Source organism: Rhinopithecus roxellana, chromosome 17, assembly GCF_007565055.1.
Source record: "Rhinopithecus roxellana isolate Shanxi Qingling chromosome 17, ASM756505v1, whole genome shotgun sequence".
Taxonomy (NCBI): domain Eukaryota; kingdom Metazoa; phylum Chordata; class Mammalia; order Primates; family Cercopithecidae; genus Rhinopithecus; species Rhinopithecus roxellana.
In genome coordinates this window covers 84,946,784-84,974,643 of record NC_044565.1, presented here as the reverse complement: position 1 = coordinate 84,974,643, position 27,860 = coordinate 84,946,784, and the positions used below count along the sequence as shown (strand labels likewise).

The window sequence follows — 27,860 nt, the reverse complement described above, 5'->3', positions numbered from 1 at the left end:
TGTTGTATTCTAATAAACTTTTATCTACTTTTATAAATAGTACAACTAATACCAAAAGGTGATGAAATTGATAGGTAACAGCTTTGGGTTTTCGTTATTATTGTTGTTGTGGTTTTGAGATAGAGTTTCACTCTGTTGCCCAGGCTGGAGTGCAGTGGTGCAGTCATTGCTCACTGCAGCCTCAAACTTAGGAGGTCAAGTGATCCTCCTGCCTTGGCCTCCTAAAGTGCCCCAGGTTTTAAGTTTTCTCTTCATTATTTTTTCAGCTAATTCAACTTTTAAGTTCACTATCAGTGTTCTGAAACATTTTTGGTAAGTATTCTTTGTGAGGATGACCCTTACCTCCTTTCATCACTCCCAGGGATGATGGAAAGGTGTCTCCTCCACTACTGTACAGATCCTGCAATAAAAGCAGTTTTTGTCCTTTGGAGCTAAAAAGTTAGCAGGTATATTGATATGAAGCCAATCTTTCAAGAGTAATTGAGTAATCAATCTCGAATGAGGAAATATAAGAAAAAGATTCCTCCAAATGGAATGGGGAGGGGAGAGGGAAGTTGAGAAGTTTTAGGACTGAGCAAATATGAATGCCTTTTATATATGGCCGTAGAAGTAAATTGTGGCTTAGCTCACCTGATTTTATCTGTTTTTCTAATTGATACTAATCATTGTTATTATATTAGTTTCACAGAATTCATTGTGTTCATTCTAGCCCCCATGTCGTGTGGGCACATCTGACAAAACTGAATGTCTTCATTTTGTTTTCAGCTAATGGTCAAAAGCCATTCAGTAAAACTCACTATTTGGCCTGTTATAATTCATCTGATAAGTTGGTTGGATATTTTGTTTGCTAATTGAGCTTAAAATGCTGAAGATATTTGCCAATTTTTATTTGTTTAAAAGAAATTTTGTTTTCTTGTTGAATTTTCCCTTACTGTTCTTTTATATGTGAGCACTGTTTTTTTGCACAGTTTTGAACTTCAAGGAGCAGAGTGGTAGAAAATGTACAAATCCTCAAAATAAGGTCTAGACATTGGATCTTTTTAAATCTCTCCTCTCAGTATCTGATGTTGTTCATTTTTTATATAATATACAGTCTCTCTATGTCACAATTAACTCTTGAGATTTATGTTAAACAAGAGAGACTTTTGTTTAAATCTCGGGTACTTGAAGAGTTTTCTCAATTTGATATTAGGGCTACAGAGAGAATTTGTCGAAGTGTTAAGAGAAATACATACTAATTTATATTTTAACGAGAGGTTATCCTTGCTCAAGTATTTACTGTGTGCTTAGTGACATGTAATAATGAAGGTCATATAAAATCCTGAAGTTGAAGTTGCTTGTGTTTTTGTAGTTTGCACATGTATTTGAGACCTTCTTTAATAACTTTCCCAGAAGCTCAGGGCATGCTGACAAAACTCTTTGCTTCTCCAGTTTATTTTGTGTTTATTTTATTCTTTAAAAAAAAGTTTTTTTTTGGAAAAGGGTCCATATTGTAGCACTCTGCCGTTTTATAAGGCTTTTGGGATTTGCTCTTGCCCCTTCTAATACAAGGCAATGTGAATAATTGGAAGAGGTTTAGAGGAATTTTCTAAAGTGTGTTTTGGTAGAATACTAATTCTGTAGATTGTTAATAGATATTATATGGGATCAAAGGGGTTGTATTGTTAAATAAGTTTGGAAAGTACAGGATTAAATAATACTGAATATGTTTCTTTTGTGGAGGACTTTTGAGAATTTTTCTTATTGAAGCGTGCTTTGTGAATTCCTAAAAGAGGAATGGATCTACAAAGATTTGAAAAGTCCAGAAACATAGGATAGAACTTATATTTAAGTATATATACAATTGTTCTTGTGTTTACAGAGTTTAGGTCATTTTATACTTTTGTTTGCTTTTTTCAGATTAATGATTGGACCTATTGCTTTAATTTTAAAGGTACTTCTTCTGAACAGTGTCTGGAGGTTGAATGAAAACATAGAGCATATAATTGGAAATGTAACTAACATACTGTTTAAAAATACATTCATCCTATCTTTCTTTCTCAGACTCACTGTATACTGTGTAAGGTTTCTCAATTTTTTTCACTGGAGAGTATTTTTCATATGGATCATTTTCAGGAACTAAAGTTCCATGTAACCTACTTTGGAAAACATAGGTCTGGCTTTAAAATATTCTTCAATTTGACTGTATTATGAAGTGTTCAGTTTTCATAATAGAGAAGAGATATTGCAGCAATTTGCAATGTCATATTCACTGTTAGATTTTGGTTTGATATCATTATCCCAGTTCTGCCAATTACTAGCTTTGTGACTCAGCTTCAGTTTTTGCATCTATAATGGAGACAGTAATAGAACTTAATTAATTTTAAGATGTAGTACCATAAATTAAATTTTTTTCATTAAAAAGTTTTTAAATTTTTTAAAATACCGTTATAAATGTAAGGCCAGTCACGGTGTCATACCTTTTGGGAGACCAAAGCAGGAGGATTGCTTGAGGCCAGGAGTTCGAGACCAGCCTGGGCAACATAGTGAGAGTCTGTCTCTACAAAAAAATTTAAAAATTAGGCATGGTGGCATGTACCTGTAGTCCCACCTAGTCAGGAGGCAGAAGTGGGCGGATCACTGGAGCCCAAGAGTTCCGTTACAGTGAGCCTTGATTGTGCCACTGCACACCAGCCTGGGCCACAGAGCAAGACTCTGTCTCTAGAAAAATAAATAAATTTAAAAGTGGGAGGGAAATTGGCTAAGGTTATTGCTGAAGAAAATGATATCTTAGAGATTCCTAGAAGGAATCATTTAGTTTTAAGGACTGATCACATTGTTTATTGATTTTGTTAAGCAAAGCATTTTGTAGTAAAGATACTTAATTGTACAAAATGTCACAATTTGAGTTTTGTTTGTCAATGATAATTTTTAAAATGACATATTTATTTAAGATGAATGTTTTAAATTATAATACCTGTTCACAGTTGAAAATTAAAAACCATGAAGAACTGTGTAAAAAGCAAAAGCCCCACCACATTCTCTAATCTCAATCCACTAGATGTGTAAAAACCATCCACTGTCTCATCTACCATACTTATTCTGCAGCTGTAAATACTATTAACAATTTGTGGCTGGGCGCGGTGGCTCGTGCCTGTAATCCCAGCACTTTGGGAGGCTGAGGTGGGCAGATCAAGAGGTCAGGAGATCAAGACCATCCTGGCTAACGCGGTGAAACCCCGTCTCTATTAAAAAATACAAAAAATTAGCTGAGCGTGGTGGCGGGCGCCTGTAGTCCCAACTACTCAAGAGGCTGAGGCAGGAGAATGGCCTGAACCCGGGAGGCGGAACTTGCAGTGAGCCGAGATCGGGCCACTGCACTCCAGCCTGGGCGACAGAGCAGGACTGTGTCTCAAAAAAACAAACAAACAACAACAACAACAAAAAAGCAATTTGTAAGAAGTATCTTATGTCAAAGTCTAACTTGCTCTTTTTTTGTTTTTATTTTTTATGGTGGAGCTGTGAGTTCTTTGGAATTGTGAACATTCTTTTGAAATATGGAGCCCGGATAAATGAACTTCATTTGGCATACTGCCTGAAGTACGAGAAGTTTTCAATATTTCGCTACTTTTTGAGGAAAGGTTGCTCATTGGGACCATGGAACCATATATATGAATTTGTAAATCATGCAATTAAAGCACAAGCAAAATATAAGGAGTGGTTACCACATCTTCTGGTTGCTGGATTTGACCCACTGCTTCTACTGTGTAGTTCTTGGTAAGAAATTCTACCATAGTGGGGCTTACCCTTTTTGAGTGAATATACTACCTTTAATTTCCTTCAGTTTCTTGAGATCGCAGTGTTTGGAGAAGGGTGTATCTGTGTTTTGACTGCGATGGCTGAATTGGGGTGAAGGAGTTGGTGGCTGCTAATAGTGAGATTGAGTTTAAGCCCAGAGTCCTGGGAAGAGATAAGAGGTGACTGGAAGGAGGTATGAGGGGATAGATGCCAGTGAACTCTTCTAAGAGAGATATTTCTTCGACTTCTGGCCATTCCTCATGCTTCTCTTAAAATGCGTGTGACAGAAGAAAGAATGCTTGGAGCTGCTTTGAAGATTTCTGTTGTCTGTCCCTCAGCCAACCAGACTGAATACTCCTGCCCTACAGCATCCTGTCTGTTTGAAATATGTCACCCTTAATAAATACTGATTTCTGAAGTATCTGAGAATATGACTTGTTTACTTCAGGTAGTTTCTCAGAAGGGCAGCCCTCAGTGACAGATGATACAAATGCTGAGTCAGTATTTTTTGGGGGGCAAGAAGAAGACTGTTAGCCTCCAGCCTTTACAAAAATTGTTGGGGTCCTAAGACAGGTAATTGTAGTAGCGAGAGGACTCTCTTGGGCTGGTAATTCAAGTCAAATGAGAAAATAAAATGGAAGTCTTCAGGAAAATAGAGGACATGTTATTTTATAGAATTTCAATAAAATATCTAGAAGTCTTCACTTTTGTGTTTCAATTCTCCCCCCACGTGGTGTTTGTCCCTAAGGCACTCATTTTCTTCTTAGCCACACTCCTTGTGTTCTTCTACCAAAGCTATTAACTCTGACTCAATATGACTTGCCCAGTACTTTCAGCCTTCATGCCCCTTTCTGGTTTCTAATTTCTTTCTTTCTTTAACCAAAACATAGAAGCTGTCTGATACCTACTGTTGTGGTTTGAATGTGTTCTCAAATTTCAGGTGTTGGAAACAATCCTCAAATTCATTTGTTGTTGATATTTGGAGGTGAGATCTTTGGGAGGTAATTAGGATTAGATAAGATCATCAAGATGGTGCCCCAGTGATGGGACTGGTGGGTGGCTTTATAAGAAGAAGAGAGACCTGAGCTGGAATGCTTTTGCTCTCTCACCGAGTGATGACCTCTGCCATATTATGACACAGCAAGAAGGCCCTCATCAGGTGGGCCCCTTGACCTTGGACTTCCCAGTCTCCAGAACTGTAAGAAATAAATGTATTTTCTTTATAAATTACCCAGTCTCAGGTATTGAGTAATAGCAACAGAGAATGGACTAAGACAGAAATTTGGTACTGAGAAGTGGGGCTGTTGCTAATAATGATTACCTAAGAATGTGGAAGTGGCTTTCAAACTAGGTAATGGGTAGAGGCTGATAAAGTTTGGAAGAACAGTCTAGAAAAAGCCTGTTTCCATAAATGGAGTGTTAAGGGTGACTCTGGTGAGTGCTCATAAGATGAGAAGACTAGGCGAGTCTGAACTTTCTTAGAGATTATTTAAGTAGTTGTAACCAAAATGTTCATAGAAATATGGATAGCAAAGGCCATTTTGACAAGGTCTCAGATGAAAATGAGCAATACCCTGTTGGAAACTGGAGTAAACACCATCCTTGTTATGAATTAGTGAAGAACTGGGATGAACTCTGTCTATGCCTAAGGACTTTATGGAAGGCTGAATTTAAGAGTGACGAACTAGGATATCTGGTGGGAGAAATAACTAGGTAGCAAAGCATTCAGGCTGCTGCATGGCTACTTTTGGCCACTTATAGTGAGATGTGAGGGCAAAGGAATGACTTAGGACAGAGTCTATAATTAGAAGGGAAGAAGAGTAGAAAATTTTAGAAAATTCTCAGCCGGGCTCTGTGGAAAAGAATGAAAGAGAATGTTCAGGAGAGGAACCCAAAGTTGTGACTAGCAACCCTTTGCTGAGCAGATTTGTACAAATAGAAAGTACCATCAAGACAATTAGAAAAAAACCTTGAAGGCATTCCAGAGATCTTTGAGGCTGCCCCTCCCATCATAGGCCCAGGGCTCTAGGAGGTCAGAATGGTTTTCAGGAGGGTTTGTGGGGTGGTACTAATTCTGCAGGCATGTAGAATGCAAGAGCTGTGGGGGCATGGATTCTTCCACCTAGATTCCAGAGGTTGTTGAAAACAGTCTAGGGGCTCAGGCAGAGACCTGTCCCAGGGGAGGAGCCACTGCAGAGAGCCTTTCTAGAGCAATGCCCAGTGGAAATGTAGGGTTAGAGCTGCCACAGTTTCTACCATGGCAATGCCTAGAGGACCCATGGGAGCAGGGCTGCCATTGAGACCTCAGGACTGTAGAGCTACCAGCATGCAGTGCCATCTTGGGAGAGCTGAAGTCTGGGCAAAGCCATAGGGGTGTGACTGAGCCCAGCAAAGTCATAGGGGTGGAGCTTCCTGAGGTAGTGGAGGCTCAACTCCCATCCCATTTTATCCAGGAAGCTTGACATGGAGTCATGGAAGATTATCTTGGAGTTTCAAGATAATCCTCTTGAATTTTGGACTTATTTGGGTCCTATTATTCTTTGCTTCTTGGATATGTCTCCCTTTTGGAATGGGAATGTTTGTGTTACGCCTGTCCCACCATCAAATTTTGGAAGTATATAGCTTGTTTGATTTCACAGGCTCACAGCTGGCAGAAATTTAAGGTGAATTATGCCTTGAGTCTCACCCCCGTGAGATACCAAAATCCATGTGTTATTGGAAAGGGGTCCCGATCTAGACCCCAAGAGAGGGTTCTTGGATCTCGTACAAGAAAGAATTCGGGACAAGTCAGTCCATAGAGTAAAATGAAAGGATGTTTATTAACAAAGTAAGGGAACAAAAGAATGGCTATTCGATAGGCAGAGCAGCAGCATGGGCTGCTGAGCTGCTTATACTTACTGTTACTTCTTGGTTACATGCTAAACAAGGGGTGAATTATTCATGAATGAGTTTTCCAAGAAAGGGGTGGGCAAGTCCCAGGACTGTGGGTTCTCCCCCTTTTTAGACTATCTAGGGTAACTTCCTGAAGTTTCCGTGGCATTGGTAAACTGTCATGGGGCTGGTGGGAGTGTCTTCTAGCATGCTAATGCATTATAATTAGCATATAATGAACAATGAGGATGACCAGAGGTCACTTTCATCACCATCTTCCTTTTGATGGGGTTTGGCCAGCTTCTTGACAAGTGCTGTTTCATCAGCAAGGTCTTTGTGACCTGTATCTTGTGCGGGCCTCCTATCTCATCCTGTGACTAAGAATGCCTTAATTTCCTGGGCATGTAGCCCAGTAGGTCTCAGCCTTATTTTACCTAGCCCCTATTCAAGATGGAGTTGCTCTGGTTCATACACCTCTGACACATGGATGCTCAAGTCCCTTTTGTAAAATGGCATAGTATTTGTGTCTAGTCTATGCACTTCCTCCCATCTACTTTGTCATCTCTAGATTACTTATAATACCTAATGCCATATAAATGCTATGTAAATAGTAGTTGTACTGTATTTTTAAATTTTTGTCATTTTTTATTGTTGTATTGTTATTTTTTATTATTGTTGTTAGTATTCTCAATCTACCATTGGTTGACTCTTCGGATGTGGAGGATGAGTTCTGTTACTCAATTTTAGTAATCCTTAATCCCTTGCCTAACCTGAGGGATCTGTACCAATTTTTCATGCTTCTTTCTGCTCCTAAATTAGGAAAAACCTAAGCAGGGGAAAAAAATCGTTGGATTTTTTTTTGGGAAATAATTTTCATAATCTTTAGTCCATCATTTCAAAGATATTTTGACTCTAAATTACCAAAAAAGGATAACATTGCCTGTTATCCTTTCCTCCCCAGCCAACTAAATGAACTACTTGTAGGGAGAAGGATTTATTTAGCTTTATTCTCTTAGAAGGCTTTGTAAATTTATCCTCCCTTTCCCCAGTTCTGATACTGCTTCCCCATTTTCCCCCACTTGTGAACAGTTGAGAATTTTTGTGACAATAAGCCATTGGGTGTGTGCTGTATTTATCGGATATGTGAAATAGAAGAGTTAAGAACTAGTAAACTAGAAACTATTTTGAAGTAAGTTGTAAAACTTTCAGTATTCTGAATGGAGAATGCCAATTACATGTTTTTTATTCCTGAAGAGTAAGTAACTTTGGTTACTTTATATTCATTAGAAAAAATACAGTGGAAAATTTTTTAGCAATGAAAATGCTTAACATGTTCAAATTTTTGTTCACTGATACTTTATTGAATGGGTAAACCAGTGTTTACACTGCATATTGTTTTGCTTTCTTTGATCAAATTTACATTCAAAGAGCTATTACAAGAAACATTCTATAAAAATTCCAATATGTTGTTAAAGTGGATTTTGATTGTTATTTATACCACATGCAGATCTGTTGCTTAATCTTTGTCACGTAAATTATAAACATATTTTCTGGGTATTGCTTGTCTTAAGCAGTCTTAAAAGTGTATGTGGCTGAATAATTGCCTGTCACAATATTTAAATGCAAGACTAAGTCTTCCTTTACCTGCGCACCCCACCCCCATGTAATGGGAGAATAGAACATAAATGTCATTTGTGTATTTAGTTGATTAAATGTCACTCGTTTGTGATTGTACAACTGTTCTGTACAATGTAATGGTCACTGTAGTAAAATAACAATACATTTTTAGTGGCATTATCAGTGTTGGTAAAATAAACTCACCATCATATTAACTAAAGCTGTGCAAACAGATTTACTTGTCATGTATATGTTCAGATAACTGCGTAAAAATGACTTTGTGTTTGGTCACAGTAAGACCTAAGGCGCATTAAAGCAGAAAAATGAAATCATTAAAAAAAGAAATAAAGAACCAGAACCAAGTAACCTTTGGTTTGGGACCCATAAGAAGTCAAGGAAATTGTTAGTCTTTGAATATATTTTATCATTTCATTTATCCTCAGTATTTCCTGATAAGTTGTGGTTTCACTGATGTCTCCTGAGAAATAAAATGTTTTCCCAAGACATCTGTGCTACACTTTAAGTTCTTCCTTAGGTGTTTGCATGTGGGAGAATTAAGAATTTGGGAAATAATTTTCATAATCTTTAGTCCATCATTTCAAAGATATTTTGACTCTAAATTACCAGAAGTGTCTTTGAGATGATAAGCTTAGATTATTATTCAGCTTTTCTTTCCCTGTATTTCCTTTCCTTCTTTAGTTGTTGTTCAGTACTATTTCCAAAGAGGTGACCGTGAGAACAATTTCTGTTTTGGTAGTAATTACCAGAAGCCCTAGTGACTTTTTTTTCTCCAGCCATTGTGATGGTAGGGGAGTGTCTGATTGAATACAGGATAAGTAATCTTGTTAGGATTTAGAGTTCTTTTAAGGGTTTGACTGAATTTTAAAGCTTCTAAAAATATAATACTGAAGTTTTCAAATCATTTCTGGTAATACCAGTTTTTCATATAATACTTCATAGTTTTAAAAGTATGTTTACTATGTTGTCTCATATTTTCACATATAGTTCCCTGTAATGGGCAGATTATGTATTATTCTCATTTTAAAGAGCAGGGGCTAGAGCTTAAAGAATTCAGGCAACCTGTTTATAAGTAGCAGAAGCAGTATTAAACATCAGGACTTTTCTTAAGCCAGTGCTCTTTCCATTAGGTTTCAAGTACTTATAAATTTTGGGTTAGCCTCTTTTGAGTGGGTTGGTAGGGAATCTGACATTATTTTGAAAGAACAGAGGAAAGCCTTTTTTGGAACCCCTTCTTTCAGTCCTTAAAGACAAGTCTTATTCTGTTACATCGCTTAGGGCTGAATTTATAATGGGGGGAAGGTTGTTAGAGGAGAACAGCTGTGCATCCCTGGGAGTTGGGCAGAAACAAGCCATACTTGTACACTCAGGGATAACTTGGGGTGTTTGGGCTTTATCCTTTTAGGATTATTAAATTATATGTCTCTAAGGATGGTCAATTTACATTTGGCAAGATAGTCCAAATGGGAGGAAATAATGGCAGATGCACTGATGTCATTGGTTCTGTCACCCATGAGAAGGAAAGTTCCTACTCTCTCTGTGGTTCCTTTTGTCATCTCGTAGACAGCTACATAAAGTTCAGTTAATAGGAACCTGTAGATGATTCTTCATATCCACTGATTTTGCGTGTAGTTACATAAATACTTAAAATGCCCTGGTTTTCTGTCTGCCCTCCTCATTGAGATTTTGTAAGAATAGGTATATGGTGTTTGTTTCTAGTATGAACCCTTGAAATGTTTTGTTTCTAATATATTAACATCTTGCTAACATAGGACTGACTCAGTCAGCATTGACACCCTTACCTTCACTTTGGAGTTTACTAATTGGAAGACACTTCCGCCAGCTGTTGAAAGGATGCTTTCTGCTCGTGCCTCAAACAGAAACGCTTGGATTCTACAGCAACGTATTGGTAAGAAAGAATAACTTTTAAACACACTTCTCTTCTTTTCCTTCTCTTGCTTCTCTAGCTGTATTGTAATTATAAGTGAAAAGATTCATTGGCAAACACAAATTAGACATAATTTTGCATTTTTTCTTATGTGAGGAAAAGATGGCGTTGTTAGGGAGACGGCTACTAATTCCCTTCAGTAAAAATCATATCTGATTTTATAAGCTTAACCTAAGGAACATACAAAGAAAAGCAGATGCTTACTGATATTTTAATTTTATGATATCTTTTTATTTTTAATAAGGATTATATACACAAAAGTAGGTCCTAAAAATCTGCTTATTCTGTATTTAGTTTCTGGTCAGAAAAATGCTAAACTTAATTTTTCTCTTTGGAATGTCTGTGGAGTTATGTTCTCCGTGTAATATTTTATCATATCTGAAAGGAAATGTAACCATTCTTTATACCTGTCCTTACCGAATGTATACCAGTCTGTTGATATGGTATAACTATAGAGATAAGCTGAGTGAACATTCTGTGAATTGGTCGATATTTTAAAAGACTATTCTAGAACAAAATTTCAATTTACCTCACTTAAAAAAAATTTTAAACTAGTTGAAAAAATGAAAGAACACACAGTGGTGGAAGATTTCGCACAAGGAACAAGTTTAAACATAACATATGCAAAGTATCCCTATTTACTTTTTCAGATTTATTTTGCTTTGACTGTATTTTGTTAACCATGTGTTAGGAAAATTGTTTCTTCACTGCTATTTTTACATGAAATGTAACTCTTCATAAAACGTTTTGAATAGATTTTTAACAAGTGAACTTATTCATATGTAGGAATGTGTCTTCTAATTTTTTGGAAAATTACATTTAAGTAAATTTTCTCAATCAAAAACAGACATTCAGGAAAATACGCCTTTGAACTGAGGTGTATTCAAACTGTTAGAGAGGTTTCTGTTAAAGAAAAATAATTCATTTGGAGTCTTTGAGCCTTCCAGTATAGAATTTCTTTAATGATAATGCTGGAAAACTCACTCTGTGTAACTCTTAATGTTGAGAATTGCATCTGCTTTTACTAATTATGTGTCTGCAGCAGTAGAGAACAAATATCTATTCAGAACAGATAGACTATGGAACAATGGATTTGAGAACAAAGAGTCAAAAGAGGGAGCATATGCCAAATGGGAAAAGTATTGCTACGTATCAATTAGTAAGGATATGTGGGAGTTTACCCTGAAGACCTTAACATATGGCAAGTTTGTCCAGATGAAGGTAAAAATTGTGCATGAGTACTATATTACCCTGCAGTAGACTAAATCCATCAAGGGCTTCTTGTTTAATTAAGTACTAGGTAGAGGTTGTGTAGGGTAATAATCATCATCTATTGAGAGATTTTTATTTCAGCTGACGATTCAAAAAAGCCTTTCTCAGAGGCTTTTTTCTGAGCTAATGTAGCTAATGGTTTTCTGGTTTGTTTCTCTAGCCACGCCCTCTTTTCTTGTTTCCAGTCTCATATATCCAACTATCTTCTGGACATCTCCATTTGCTGTCTCACATCTTGACATATTCAAAATTGAACTTACTATTTTTACTACGGATTCTTCTGTTCTGTCTCTTTTTCCTGGTTCAGGAGGTGAGGTGGTTTGGGAGTATTATTTACCAAGAGAGCGAGTTAACACTGGAAGCTGTTTTTTATCCGTAGCATAGGGGTGATTTTTGCCCCCCTGTAGACATTTGGTAATGTCTGCAGACATTTTTTTGGTTGTCACAATGGTTAGGGATGCTATTGCCATCTAAGGGGTAGAGGCCAGGGATCCTGCTAAGCATCCTGCAGTGCACAAGGCAGCTTCCTACTATAAATAATTATCTGGCTACAAATGTCGGTAGCACGGAGGTTGAGAAATCCAGATCCACAGTGTTGTCCTATCATGGAAAGGCTTTTTATCCCTCTCCTTGTTACAGTCTACTTGGGGAAAGCTTGTATTCTTCCTCCTACTTATATTGGTCTCTCAGGGTATTCTTTGGTGCTTTCTCTTCTGCAGATAGTAGGCACCATTACAATGCTGGAATTTTAGTAAGACGGAGAAAAACAGTTGCCTGGCTTTCAGATGGGATTGTGACTCTCTTCCTTTCTATAATTCAGGGCTCTCTTGGGGCACCCTTTTATCATCAGTTTTCAGGATAACAAATTTCTGCATGTTGGTCATCGGGACTCCCTCCTTTACTGGGATTTTGAGCTACAGGATCTCTAGTAAGCAGAAGCATGGTCAGGGTTTTAACACTAATGGGCACGAGCCTAGCAGGAAACTGTTTGATTAACCTCTTTACAAGACTGACCTTGCTTTTACCCCTCTTCCTCCAATAACTTATCATGATATTAACAACGGCTGCCTTATCAATATGTTAAAAAATTTTTTTTGAAAAGATACCTCTTGCACCTCTGCCACTATTAGTAAACTCTTAGATAATTCCTAGCTTCCTAGCTCCACTCAGTATTCAATATCTATCCCTTGGGAAAGATTTTTCTCCCATTTTTTATTTAAGCCCTTTTCAAGTCCTATAGATGCCATGTACTTGGTCAAAATTATTCTTTCCTCCCCTTTTTTCTCCCTAAGTAAGTAGCAACTTGTCATGGTAGTTTATAAACAAAAGTAACAACACATTTCTTGCTTCTCATATTTTAATCATTGAGTCAGATTTGTCTTCGAAAAGTTTCTTGCATCCAAAAGGAAATGTATACCAGGTAAAATTTACTGAGTGGTTGCAGTTTCAGTAACCGTCTTTTAATCAAGTGCCTCTTACATACCTCTTAGAAACATCAGGCTAACCACGTAGCAATAGATGTCTTACTCAAAAAATTTGCCAACTCCTGGTCAGGTCTAAGTAATTAAATTATTATGGATAAAAGCACATGGCTTTAGTTCGTCCTGAACCTTTAATGATTAGATATATATAATTCTCTCCAGAGTGTTAAATGGATCTGGATCCTACAAAGGGTCCTTTAAAGGACCCCAGGAAACTCTCTTGATCTTTTTATTTCAGTGTTTCCTTGCTTTGTTCTGAAAAGGATTTAAAATAGTTTATATAATACATATATATTATCACAAAACAGTAAAACAAAAGTGGAAGGAAAAGAAAAATGAAAAAAAAAAAGGTGGGGGATAGATAAAAAAATGGAGTCAGGGAAAGCATAACAATGGGAATTTGATACTTGTCTGTGGATAGGCTGTATGTTTGACTCTGAGCTCTGTTGTCATTGACACTAGGTGACAGGGTTCATAAGATCAAATAAACCCGTTCCTCAGAATAGATTTTCTTGGATGCTGTTACAGCGTCCTAGACAATGTCTTGGTAGCTGTGGTTTCTCAGGACTTCTTTTACGTGGACTGTTGTTTTCATACCAAAGTGCAATTCAGTAAAAGCAGTTCTTAAGTAGTCATTACAGTGTGGTTCAGGTACCCAGACTTCTGTTGCTGTGACTTGACGAAGAGCTAGATTTTAGAATATCTGGGAATGGATGGCCTGTGTGCCTTTTGAGCAGTTCTCTCTAAATATTCTATGTCTCAACTCAGTTTTTAATTTAATTAATTAATTAATTAATTAATTTGTGGGGGCAAGATCTTGCTCTGTTGCCTAGGCTGGAGTGCAGGGGCACAATCATGGCTCACTGTAGCCTCTACCTCCTGGACTCAAGCAGTCTTCCCACCTCAGCCTCTTGAGTAGCTGGGATGACAAGCATGTGCCACCACGCCCAGCTAATTTTTGTATTTTTTATTGAGACAGGGTTTCGCCGTGTTTCCTGGGCTGCTCTTGAACTTCTCCTGGGCTCAAGTGATCCTTCTGCCCCAGCCTCCCAAAGTGCCGGTATTATAGGCACGAGACACTGTGCCTAGCTTCAGCTTAGTTTTTAATAGTAGTACGTAGCAATGAGTTTAAAGTTATACTACCTAAGAAGTATGAGAATACAGATATTTTGTATTGCAAATTGAATTGAGACCATATTTTTAAGTAACAGTTGATCTTAAAAGTAGAAGCAAAAGAAAAATGAATATTGAAGGTTGATCTGTGGAAGGGGAGTACTCCAGGAACATTATGAGGATTCCTAGCTAAATATGGTGGGTTCAGCAAGTATCCAGTTTAAGCAAAAATTTCCCTTGAAACTTTGAGCAATGCTCCTAGTTTTGAGCAATGTTCTTTTCTCACATAGCCTTCAAGATAAATAATCTGTGGTAAGTACACCAAGGTAACTACATATGATAATTTATTTTATGTGATTGTTAGATGCAGAAACAAAGCTTAGGGTTAGGAATAGTTGGTCTGTAATCCTTTCTGGTAACAATGAACTAGCATTCCAGTTGTCTGCTAAAACCATTTCTAGTTTAGGATAATAAAACATATTAGTTTTTAAAAGAATATTTGTTTTTCTGTTTTCTTTAGCAAGAACATATATCTTGTTTAGTTTATAACACATCATTACGTTACTTGTTAAAAAGATGAGAGTTGGAGCACAACCTTATTTTATGCCAAAGAAAAATTTTAACTTTTCTGCTGACTTCAACCCTATGGTAATGATCTGGTGCAGGTTCTGCATGGACAGCAGACAGAATATAATGGTTGAAAGTTGGAGCTCTAGAATTAAATAGACATGCTTCCACCACTTTCTCTCTCTTTTTTTTCCTTTGACTACCCAAATTTATTCATTTTAAACTTGACATGATTTATCTTTTTTAACTCTTAATATAGCACTAGAACCTCTTTAAATTTTCATGGAAAGAAAGGATTTATGACATATATTTAAAATTTATTGGCTAAAATTTAAAAAAAATTTTTTTGATCAATTTATTTCAGGCCATTGTAATCTGGTTTGTATGGTCCTGGAGGAATAATCACGTACCGCAAATTCTTTTTTTTTTTTTTTTTAAATTACACTTTAAGTTCTGGGATACATGTGCAGAACATCATGGTTTGTTGTACATAGGTATACACGTGCACTGGTGGTTTGCTGCACCCATCAACCCATCATGTACATAAGGTATTTCTCCTAATGCTGTCCCTCCCATAGCTCCCCACCTCCCAACAGGCCCCGGTGTGTGACATTCCCCTCCCTGTGTCCATGTGTTCTCATTGTTCAACTACCACTTATGAGAGAGAAAATGCGGTGTTTGGTTTTCTGTTCCTGTGTCAGTTTGCTGAGAGCCTCTATCACTTTTTAGCTACAGAGAAGTTACTTACATCCCTGAACTTTGGTTTCCTCAATTATAAGAAGAGATGGTAATAGTAGCTACCTCATATCATTTTCACAATAGACGTTGTCATTGTGGCAGAGACAGACCTCAGTTAACTGAGTTCCATTGCATTTTTATCTTCCCTGGAACAAAGAAAGACTGGATTTTTCAGCTTTGATTGTTACATGATTGAGGCAAGTGGTCAAAGCATAAACCATGGCAGGTAAGCACTCTTTGCTCTCCCTTCCCTTGTTGAAAGCAATTTGAAAGCTCATGTTTGAAATGGTGGTTACACACGATGGGTGACACCTGGGACACTCAAGTGTCATTTTAGGAGAATTGCCTGACCTGCAGAGGATTTTGCATGAGCAAGAAGTAAACCTGTGTTGTATTAAGACACTGGTTTTTAGGGTTTATCTGTTAGCATAGCATAACCTAGCCTATAGCCAAGTTAATTTATAACCAGGTCCTATCCCAGAGTCAGTGACCAAGGAAAGAGCAATAAAAACAAAACAAACTGGATTAAGAAAATAGTGGCACGGGGCGGAGCAAGATGGCCGAATATGAACAGCTCCAGTCTCCAACTCCCAGTGCGAGCGACACAGAAGACCGGTGATTTCTGCATTTTCAACTGAGGTACTGGGGTCATCTCACTAGGGAGTGCCAGACAGTCGGTGCTGGTCAGCTGCTACAGCCCGACCAGCGAGAGCTGAAGCAGGGCGAGGCATCGCCTCACCTGGGAAGTGCAAGGGGGAAGGGAATCCCTTTTCCTAGCCAGGGGAACTGAGACACACAACACCTGGAAAATCAGGTTACTCCCACCCCAATACTGCACTTTAAGGAAATGGGCACACCAGGAGATTATACCCACACCTGGCCGGGAGGGTCCCACGGCCACGGAGCCTCCCTTATTGCTAGCACAGCAGTCTGCGATCTAACCACAAGGCAGCAGCGAGGCTGGGGGAGGGGCGCCCGCCATTGCTGAGGCTTAAGTAGGTAAAAAAAGCCGCTGGGAAGCTCAAACTGGGTGGAGCTCACAGCAGCTCAAGGAAACCTGCCTGTCTCTGTAGAATCCACCTCTGGGGACCGGGCACAGCTAAACAACAACAACAAAAAAAAGCAGCAGAAACCTGTACAGACGCAAATGACTCTGTCTGACAGCTTTGAAGAGAGCAGTGGATCTCCCAACATGGAGGTTGAGATCTGAGAACGGACAGACTGCCTGCTCAAGTGGGTCCCTGACCCCTGAGTAGCTTAACTGGGAGACATCCCCCACTAGGGGCAGTCTGACACCCCACACCTCACAGGGTGGAGTACACCCCTGAGAGGAAGCTTCCAAAGCAAGAATCAGACAGGTACACTCGCGGTTCAGCAATATTCTATCTTCTGCAACCTCTGCTGCTGATACCCAGGCAAACAGGGTCTGGAGTGGACCTCAAGCAATCTCCAACAGAACTACAGCTGAGGGTCCTGAGTATTAGAAGGAAAACTATCAAACAGGAAGAACACCTGTACCAAAACCCCATCAGTAAGTCACCATCATCAAAGACCAAAGGCAGATAAAACCACAAAGATGGGGAAAAAGCAGGGCAGAAAAGCTGGAAATTCAAAAAATAAGAGCGCATCTCCCCATGCAAAGGAGCGCAGCTCATCGCCAGCAACGGATCAAAGCTGGTCAGAGAATGACTTTGACGAGATGAGAGAAGAAGGCTTCAGTCCATCAAGCTTCTCAGAGCTAAAGGAGGAATTATGTACCCAGTGCAAAGAAACTAAAAATCTTGAAAAAAGAGTGGAAGAATTGATAGCTAGAATAATTAATGCAGAGAAGGTCATAAACGAAATGACAGAGATGAAAACCATGACACGAGAAATACGTGACAAATCCACAAGCTTCAGTAACCCACTCGATCAACTGGAAGAAAGAGTATCAGCGATTGAGGATCAAATGAATGAAATGAAGCGAGAAGAGAAACCAAAAGAAAAAAGAAGAAAAAGAAATGAACAAAGCCTGCAAGAAGTATGGGATTATGTAAAAAGACCAAATCTACGTCTGATTGGGGTGCCTGAAAGTGAGGGGGGAAATGGAACCAAGTTGGAAAACACTCTTCAGGATATCATCCAGGAGAACTTCCCCAACCTAGTAGGGCAGGCCAACATTCAAATTCAGGAAATACAGAGAACGCCACAAAGATACTCCTCCAGAAGAGCAACTCCAAGACACATAATTGCTAGATTCACCAAAGTTGAAATGAAGGAAAAAATCTTAAGGGCAGCCAGAGAGAAAGGTCGCGTTACCCACAAAGGGAAGCCCATCAGACTAACAGCAGACCTCTCGGTAGAAACTCTACAAGCCAGAAGAGAGTGGGGGCCAATATTCAGCATTCTTAAAGAAAAGAATTTTAAACCCAGAATTTCATATCCAGCCAAACTAAGTTTCATCAGTGAAGGAGAAATAAAATCCTTTACAGATAAGCAAATGCTTAGAGATTTTGTCACCACCAGGCTTGCCTTACAAGAGACCCTGAAGGAAGCCCTAAACATGGAAAGGAACAACCGGTACCAGCCATTGCAAAAACATGCCAAAATGTAAAGACCATCGAGGCTAGGAAGAAACTGCATCAACTAACGAGCAATATAACCAGTTAATATCATAATGGCAGGATCAAGTTCACACATAACAATATTAACCTTAAATGTAAATGGACTAAATGCTCCAATTAAAAGACACAGACTGGCAAACTGGATAAAGAGTCAAGACCCATCAGTCTGCTGTATTCAGGAGACCCATCTCACATGCAGAGACATACATAGGCTCAAAATAAAGGGATGGAGGAAGATCTACCAAGCAAATGGAGAATAAAAAAAAGCAGGGGTTGCAATCCTAGTCTCTGATAAAATAGACTTTAAACCATCAAAGATCAAAAGAGACAAAGAAGGCCATTACATAATGGTAAAGGGATCAATTCAACAGGAAGAGCTAACTCTCCTAAATATATATGCACCCAATATAGGAGCACCCAGATTCATAAAGCAAGTCCTTAGAGACTTACAAAGAGACTTAGACTCCCATACAATAATAATGGGAGACTTCAACACTCCACTGTCAACATTAGACAGATCAACGAGACAGAAAGTTAACAAGGATATCCAGGAATTGAACTCATCTCTGCACCAAGCAGACCTAATAGACATCTATAGAACTCTCCACCCCAAATCAACAGAATATACATTCTTCTGAGCACCACATCGCACTTATTCCAAAATTGACCACATAATTGGAAGTAAAGCACTCCTTAGCAAATGTAAAAGAACAGAAATTATAACAAACTGTCTCTCAGACCACAGTGCAGTCAAACTAGAACTCAGGACTAAGAAAGTCAATCAAAACCGCTCAACTACATGGAAACTGAACAACCTGCTCCTGAATGACTACTGGGTACATAATGAAATGAAGGCAGAAATAAAGATGTTCTTTGAAACCAATGAGAACAAAGATACAACATACCAGAATCTCTGGGACACATTTAAAGCAGTGTGTAGAGGGAAATTTATAGCACTAAATGCCCACAAGAGAAAGCTGGAAAGATCTAAAATTGACACTCTAACATCACAATTAAAAGAACTGGAGAAGCAAGAGCAAACACATTGAAAAGCTAGCAGAAGGCAAGAAATAACTAAGATCAGAGAAGAACTGAAGGAGATAGAGACACAAAAAACCCTCCAAAAAATCAATGAATCCAGGAGTTGGTTTTTTGAAAAGATCAACAAAATTGACAGACCGCTAGCAAGACTAATAAAGAAGAAAAGAGAGAGGAATCAAATAGACGCAATAAAAAATGATAAAGGGGATATCACCACGGACCCCACAGAAATACAAACTACCATCAGAGAATACTATAAACACCTTTACGCAAATAGACTAGAAAATCTAGAAGAAATGGATAATTTCCTGGACACTTACACTCTTCCAAGACTAAACCGGGAAGAAGTTGAATCCCTGAATAGACCAATAGTAGGCTCTGAAATTGAGGCAATAATTAATAGCCTACCAACCAAAAAAAGTCCAGGACCAGATGGATTCACAGCTGAATTCTACCAGAGGTACAAGGAGGAGCTGGTACCATTCCTTCTGAAACTATTCCAATCAATAGAAAAAGAGGGAATCCTTCCTAACTCATTTTATGAGGCCAACATCATCCTGATACCAAAGCCTGGCAGAGACACAACAAAAAAAGAAAATTTTAGACCAATATCCCTGATGAACATCGATGCAAAAATCCTCAATAAAATACTGGCAAACCGGATTCAGCAGCACATCAAAAAGCTTATCCACCATGATCAAGTGGGCTTCATCCCTGGGATGCAAGGCTAGTTCAACATTTGCAAATCAATAAACGTAATCTAGCATATAAACAGAACCAAAGACAAGAACCACATGATTATCTCAATAGATGCAGAAAAGGCTTTTGACAAAATTCAACAGCCCTTCATGCTAAAAACGCTCAACAAATTCGGTATTGATGGAACGTACCTCAAAATAATAAGAGCTATTTATGACAGACCCACAGCCAATATCATACTGAATGCGCAAAAACTGGAAAAATTCCTTTTGAAAACTGGCACAAGACAGGGATGCCCTCTCTCACCACTCCTATTCAACATAGTGTTGGAAGTTCTGGCTAGGGCAATCAGGCAAGAGAACGAAATAAAGGGTATCCAGTTAGGAAAAGAAGAAGTCAAATTGTCCCTGTTTGCAGATGACATGATTGTATATTTAGAAAACCCCATTGTAGGGCCGGGCGCGGTGGCTCAAGCCTGTAATCCCAGCACTTTGGGAGGCCGAGATGGGCGGATCACGAGGTCAGGAGATCGAGACCATCCTGGCTAACACGGTGAAACCCCGTCTCTACTAAAAAATAGAAAAAACCAGCCGGGCGAGGTGGCGGGTGCCTGTAGTCCTAGCTACTCGGAGGCTGAGGCAGGAGAATGGCATAAACCCAGGGAGGCGGAGCTTGCAGGGAGCTGAGAACCGGCCACTGCACTCCAGCCTGGGCGACAGAGCCAGACTCCGTCTCAAAAAAAAAAAAAAAAAAAAAAAAAAAAAGAAAACCCCATTGTCTCAGCCCAAAATCTCCTTAAGCTGATAAGCAACTTCAGCAAAGTCTCAGGATACAAAATTAATGTGCAAAAATCACAAGCATTCTTATACAGCAGTAACAGACAAACAGAGAGCCAAATCATGAATGAACTTCCATTCACAATGGCTTCAAAGAGAATAAAGTACCTAGGAATCCAACTTACAAGGGATGTAAAGGACCTCTTCAAGGAGAACTACAAACCACTGCTCAGTGAAATCAAAGAGGACACAAACAAATGGAAGAACATACCATGCTCATGGATAGGAAGAATCAATATCGTGAAAATGGCCATACTGCCCAAGGTTATTTATAGATTCAATGCCATCCCCATCAAGCTACCAATGAGTTTCTTCACAGAATTGGAAAAAACTGCTTTAAAGTTCATATGGAACCAAAAAAGAGCCCGCATTGCCAAGACAATCCTAAGTCAATAGAACAAAGCTGGAGGCATCACGCTACCTGACTTCAGACTATACTACAAGGCTACAGTAACCAAAACAGCATGGTACTGGTACCAAAACAGAGATATAGACCAATGGAACAGAACAGTGTCCTCAGAAATAATACCACACATCTACAGCCATCTGATCTTTGACAAACCTGAGAGAAACAAGAAATGGGGAAAGGATTCCCTATTTAATAAATGGTGCTGGGAAAATTGGCTAGCCATAAGTAGAAAGCTGAAACTGGATCCTTTCCTTACTCCTTATATGAAAATTAATTCAAGATGGATTAGAGACTTAAATGTTAGACCTACTACCATAAAAACCCTAGAAGAAAACCTAGGTAGTACCATTCAGGACATAGGCATGGGCAAGGACTTCATGTCTAAAACATCAAAAGCAACGGCAGCAAAATCCAGAATTGACTAATGGGATCTAATTAAACTAAAGAGCTTCTGCACAGCAAAAGAAACTACCATCAGAGTGAACAGGCAACCTACAGAATGGGAGAAAATTTTTGCAATCTAGTCATCTGACAAAGGGCTAATATCCAGAACCTACAAAGAACTCAAACAAATTTACAAGAAAAAAACAAAACAACCCCATCAAAAAGTGGGCAAAGGATATGAACAGACATTTTCAAAAGAAGACATTCATACAGCCAACAGACACATGAAAAAATGCTCATCATCACTCACCATCAGAGAAATGCAAATCAGAACCACAATGAGATACCATCTCACAGCAGTTAGAATGGCAATCATTAAGGAGTCAGGAAACAACAGGTGCTGGAGAGGATGTGGAGAAATAGGAACACTTTTACACTGTTGGTGGGATTGTAAACTAGTTCAACCATTATGGAAAACAGTATGGCAATTCCTCAAGGATCTAGAACTAGATGTACCATATGACCCAGCCATCCCACTACTGGGTATATACCCAAAGGATTATAAATCATGCTGCTATAAAGACACATGCACACGTATGTTTATTGTGGCACTATTCACAATAGCAAAGACTTGGAATCAACCCAAATGTCCATCTGTGACAGACTGGATTAAGAAAATGTGGCACATATACACCATGGAATATTATGCAGCCATAAGAAAGGATGAGTTTGCATCCTTTGTAGGGACATGGATGCAGCTGGAAACCATCATTCTTAGCAAACTATCACAAGAACAGAAAACCAAACACCGCATGTTCTCACTCTTAGATGGGAACTGAACAATTAGATCACTTGGACTCGGGAAGGGGAACAACACACATCGGGGCCTATCATGGGGAGGGGGGAGGCGGGAGGGATTGCATTGGGAGTTATACCTGATATAAATGACGAATTGATGGGTGCTGACGAGTTGATGGGTACAGCACACCAACATGGCACAAGTATACATATGTAACAAACCTGCACATTATGCACATGTACCCTAGAACTTAAAGTATAATAATAAAAAAAAAAGAAAGAAAATGTGGCACATATACACCATGGAATACTATGCAGCCATAAAAAAGGATGCGTTCATGTCCTTTGTAGGGACATGGATGCAGCTGGAAACCATCATTCTCAGCAAACTATTGCAAGAACAGAAAACCAAACATTGCATGTTCTCACTCATAGGTGGGAACTGAACAATGAGAACACTTGGACACAGGGCGGGGAACATCACACATGGGGTCTGTTGTGGGTTGGGGGGAGGGGGAGGGATAGCATTAGGAGATACCCCTAATGTAAATGACAAGTTAATGGGTGCCGCACACCAACATGGCACATGTATACGTATGTAGCAAACCTTAACGTTGTGCACATGTACCCTAGAACATAAAGTATTAAAAAAAAAAAAAAAACGAAAAGCGACAAATAGGCCTGTAATGCCACTTTGAGAGGCCGAAGTCGGAGGATTGCTTGAGGCCAGTAGTCCAAGACCAGTTGGGCAACATGGCAAGACCCCATCTCTACAAAATAAAATAAGAAAATTAGCCAGGCGTGATGGTGAATGACTGTAGTCCCAGCTACTTGGGAGGCCTAGGCAGGAGGATCGCTTGAGCCCAGGAGATTGAGGCTACAGTGAGCTGTGTTCATGCCATTGTACTCCAGCCTGGATGACAGAACCTGATCCTGTCTCTTAAATGAACAAAAAAGAGCTACAAATAATGGAGCAGTATACTTGGTAAGAGTATTTATATGAGTGATATATGGTGCAATAACTCAACTACAGGCCACCTGCTCCTTATTTTAAACATTGATATGCAAAGCCCTAACTTACAGTTTTTAAAGCACATGTTCAATAAACTAAGTTTGGTGGGAAGTGGGGTAATAGTGGGCCTTTTAAAATATATGGGATAAATTGTGCAGTTTGTCTACCATGGGGGCCATGCTCATAGAGTTAATAAAGCTAAATATTTAGTGAGGATGAGAGCCCATTCTTCACAGTAGTTCTTAACTCTAGATTCATTTCCTCTGGATGCTTTTCACCTGGGTGAGGCATTATTACTAAGAACCCAATCAGTAATTTCCTATTATCTTAAAAAACTGGACACATGACCTTTCATTTGTTGAGTGGGAAACTTTCAACCTGCCAAACACCAGCAATGTTGTGGACCTTCACAAGTTTAGCAGATTCATGCCTTGGTTAACATTGCCTACATTCTACCTTATTTCTACATTTAAGAGCCAGACTGATAAATTTGTTTTTGTTTTTTTTTAGTGAGAAATTTATACTTAAACTTGAAATTTTAACAGGGTTCCAACTGCCCACTTACAGTTTTAACTTCACATAGCCTCTTGTTAATCCAGGTTTTTTGGGTTTTGTTTTTGTGGGGAAATTCTTTTTAAACTAGATACTAATGGGTTGTACTCACATTTGCTGGGACATTTTGCTATTAAAACTATTTTAAAGTTACCAGCATGTCTGTTGGTACGTTAAGAAAGGAGAAATTGACCAGGCGCCGTGGCTTACGCCTGTAATCCCAGCACTTTGGGAGGCCGAGGCAGGCAGATCACCTGAGGTTGGGAGTTCGAGACCAGCCTGACGAACATGGAGAAACCCTGTCTGTACTGAAAATACAAAATTAGCTGGGTGTGGTGGTGAGCGCCTGTAATCCCAGCTACTTGGTAGGCTGAGGCAGGAGAATCACTTGAATCTGGGAGGCGGAGGTTGTGGTGAGCCGAGATCCTGCCATTGCACTCCATCCTGGGTAACAAGAATGAAACTCTGTCTTTCAAAAAAAAAAAAAAGAAAAGAAAAGAAAAAAAAAGGAGAAATTATGGCCTTAAGAGTAAACAGGTTTTTTTTTTTACATGTTCTAAGTATGAGATCACCAGTATTGGTTTGAAAGCCCATCCCACTCTTTCCACATAACTACTTTATTTATAGACTGTAGGATGTTTACTAGGTTCCTGTCTGAAATAAGTATTATGAAAAAGCTAGTATTAAATATCATCCAGCTTCTTAGGGAACTGAACAAGATTAGAAGGAAAGGTTTCTCGTTGCAGCTGCCTAGACGACAGCTCCGTTGAACATGAAAAAATTAAAGGTAACCAATATATAAAAGGCACAAAACCATGGCTCTGAGGAGAGTGTTGGGGGCACTGGGTGAAAAATTAAGGGGTTAAGGCAGAGTTCATGGTCCTTGGTTTGAAAATGAGATATACCTTTTATTTTCTTTATGATTTGTCTTTCTTGGTAGGCCTGAATTACAGAATTTAGAACCTTAAAAATTAAAATAACCATCCAGAGGTAGAACTGACCCAACCACAAGATCTCTCATTTTACCCAAGTTTCCTCTTGGTTCTCAAGATGCTCAAAGGAAGCTATAGAGAGTAGCACCTCAAGAGGCTTCTTCCCTGATACTTCAGAAAGGGAAGAGGAGCACAATCATGTGATAATAAGGAGGCTTAAAAAAGGCTGTTGTAAAAGTAGCACCAGAACCTCACTTCTGCATCCCTATTGCCTCTTCTATCTGTCATGACCCTTTTTGAGGGAGTTCCCATGTGACAGTCCCTTACAGGATCAGCCCAAGGCACTGGATGAAGCATCTAAAAACACATTATTTGTATCTGCTGGAGATTGTGGAATTTTAGGACCCACCGTTTCTTATATAAAGAAGGACTAGATTATGTGAAATGTCAGCCATTGCCCTTTGTCCGGGTTAAATGTGTGATCTGCTCTAGAGTATGTGATTTTGGGGAAAATTCTTTGTAACGTGGTTCATGTTGTTTGGATAGAGATTCATAGTTGGTACAGAATTCATCTTGAGGAGACAAAGAAGTAGTAGATGCAGATCGAGAAAGAGTCAGTTGCCATAATCCTCATCTTTTTATAAGGTGGTCTTTCCATACCACATATATTTCTGTGGACTCGCTTCTTAGTGGCTAAGATAATGGGCCACAAAATTGTAACAGGGAAGGTTAGGAGGTTAGAATGTGCTAAGTTAGAAATAAAATTGAAACATAAAAAGACTGTCTTCTATGATGTCATTTTTTATTTTCTCTGGTGGGGGAAAGGTGGACAGGTATTTCCTTAGTTTGGTCATCCTGCTCAGTCGCTTTAATTGTAGATGAGAGAGTTCTTCCATTTTTGGAGAAACACTAGTTACAGTTGATAGGTTACCATATGTGGTCAGTTCTACTTTGTAAATATCCTCCAAATCCATTATTATTATTCCATCTCTTCTGCTACTGCCTTTGTTGATTGCAATGATCATTTCTGACTTACTTGACTTGAGTACACTCCTGAGTGTTCAGCCTCTATTATTCTCAAAATCACTGTTAAATAAAATGTGTTTGAGTATACCATGCCCCTTAAAAAAGAGAATATAAAAGAACTCATTTCTCTCAGAATAAAGGTCAAACTCTAGCAACGCTCTTCATACTCTGGCCCTTTCCATGCCTCCCCATGCTGTCCCACCATGAGTACTGCACATGAGTACTTGTTTTCCTAAATACTCCACCTTACAAATGTGCCAATGTTTTCTCCATGACGTTAAGATCCTCTAACATTCCTCCCCTGCTGCTTTTAATGTTATTGATTCTTACTTGTAGTAATTCATCTCTGAATCATCTTCTTCTCAGCTTATGTTTCCTGACACTCTTCTAACCATTTCCTCTCTCCTTTACATATTGGTTACCTTAAGGGTCTCATCAGATTTCCTAACACCTGGTAGGTACCTGTCATACTGCACTGCACTTGCAGATTTTTGAGAGTGCACCCTTTAAAAACAGAAGAGCATTTTTCACATTCTCCTCATCTGATCATAAAAATATCTTCTCAGCTTAACTCCATGAGATATTTCCTGTAAACTGACGAGAAGACAGTGGGACTACCCAGGATAAACTGGCTGAATCCAAAAGGGTTTGAAGATTGGATGGTGGAGGTCAGCTTCTGTCTAGTTGCTGCTGGTGACAATACGTTTTTAATGAAATGCTCTTTCTCATAATCAGTGAGAACTTTGAGAATCATTATGACTGACTCCTAATATTGTTCATCTAAATTGAATTCTGATAATCTCCTTTATTCATGAATTAGGAATTATTTACTGTCAGGAATAGTAAAAGCAATAATAATGAACTTGGTTTGGTGTAATTGGGTAGAGTGGCATAATTGAAGGTGGAAATGTGGTTAGGACAGAAGCTGTAGCTTCTCATAGTCTGTCCATTTGAGAACATCTAATCACTCCGTCTGTAGTATTAGTTAGTTCCAAATGTGGAGCACTGGCAGAAGTCTTCAGTGAAGAGAGGTTCTCATGGAAGTATTTTTATAGGTAGGCATGTACCAATCTAGTTATTTATTAATTCCTTAATGAGTGGATTCCTTAATTACGTATCAGCTGTGTTATCAGACACTGATTTAAAACCTGTGAATGATATAGCTAAAGCATCTACATTAAAAAAGTAGAAGAACTCCAAATAACCTAATGATGCATCTGAAAGAACTAGAAAAGCCAGACCAAACCAAACCCCAAATTACTAGAAGAAAAGAAATAATAAAGATCAGAGCAGAAATAAATGAAAGTGAAACAAAGAAAACAGTACTGAAGTTCAATGAAACAAATAGTTGGTTTCTTGAAAAGATAAACAAAACTAACAAACATTTAGCCAGACTAAGAAAAAAAGAGAGAAGATCCAAATAAAATCAGAGAAGAAAAAGACATTATAACCGATATCATAGAATTTCAAAGGATCATTGGAAGCTACTATGCCAGGAAATGGGAAAACCTGGAAGAAATGGATAAATTCCTAGACACATACCATCTTCCAAGATTGAACAGTGAAGAAATCCAGAACCTGAACAGACCAGTAACAAGTAATAACATTGAAGCTGTGGTAAAAGTTTCCCAGCAAAAAAAAAAGTTCAGGACCTGATGGCTTCACTGCTGAATTTTACCAAATATTTAAAGAAGAGTGAATACCAATCCTCTTGAAACTATTCTGAAAAATAGAGGAGGAAATACTTCCACATGCACTCTGTGAGGCCAGTATTACCCTGATACTCAAACCAGACAAACACACATCAGAAAAAAAAGAAAACTACAGGCCAGTATCTGTGATGAATATTGATGCTCAGCAAAATACTAGCAAACCGAATTCAACAACACATTTAAAAGACCATTCATCATGACCAAGTGGAATCTATCCCAGGGATGCAAGGATGGTTCAACATAGGCAGATCAATCAGTGTGATACATTGTATCAACAAAGTGAAGGACAAAACCCATATGATCATTTCAATTGATGCTGAAAAAATATCAGATAAAATTCAACATCTCTCCATGACAAAAACCCTCAAAAAACCGGCTGTTCCTCAACTCAGTAAACACCATGTATGACAGACCCACAGCTCATATCATAGTGAAAGGGGGAAATACTTGAAGC

At 38.7% G+C, this 27,860-nt stretch overlaps 1 protein-coding gene across 5 annotated transcripts in view; it reads left to right on the top strand.

The window, feature by feature from the left end:
• The window catches only part of ASB3 (ankyrin repeat and SOCS box containing 3), a 126,737-nt gene that overhangs the window by 85,157 nt on the left and 13,720 nt on the right, over positions 1-27,860 (top strand). For all 5 annotated transcript variants that reach the window (XM_030920803.1, XM_010378883.2, XM_030920806.1 and 2 more), the window contains 2 exons: positions 3,499-3,756; positions 10,056-10,192. In XM_030920803.1, coding sequence (XP_030776663.1) covers positions 3,499-3,756; positions 10,056-10,192 — 395 coding nt within the window. The remainder of the gene's footprint in view (positions 1-3,498; positions 3,757-10,055; positions 10,193-27,860) is intronic.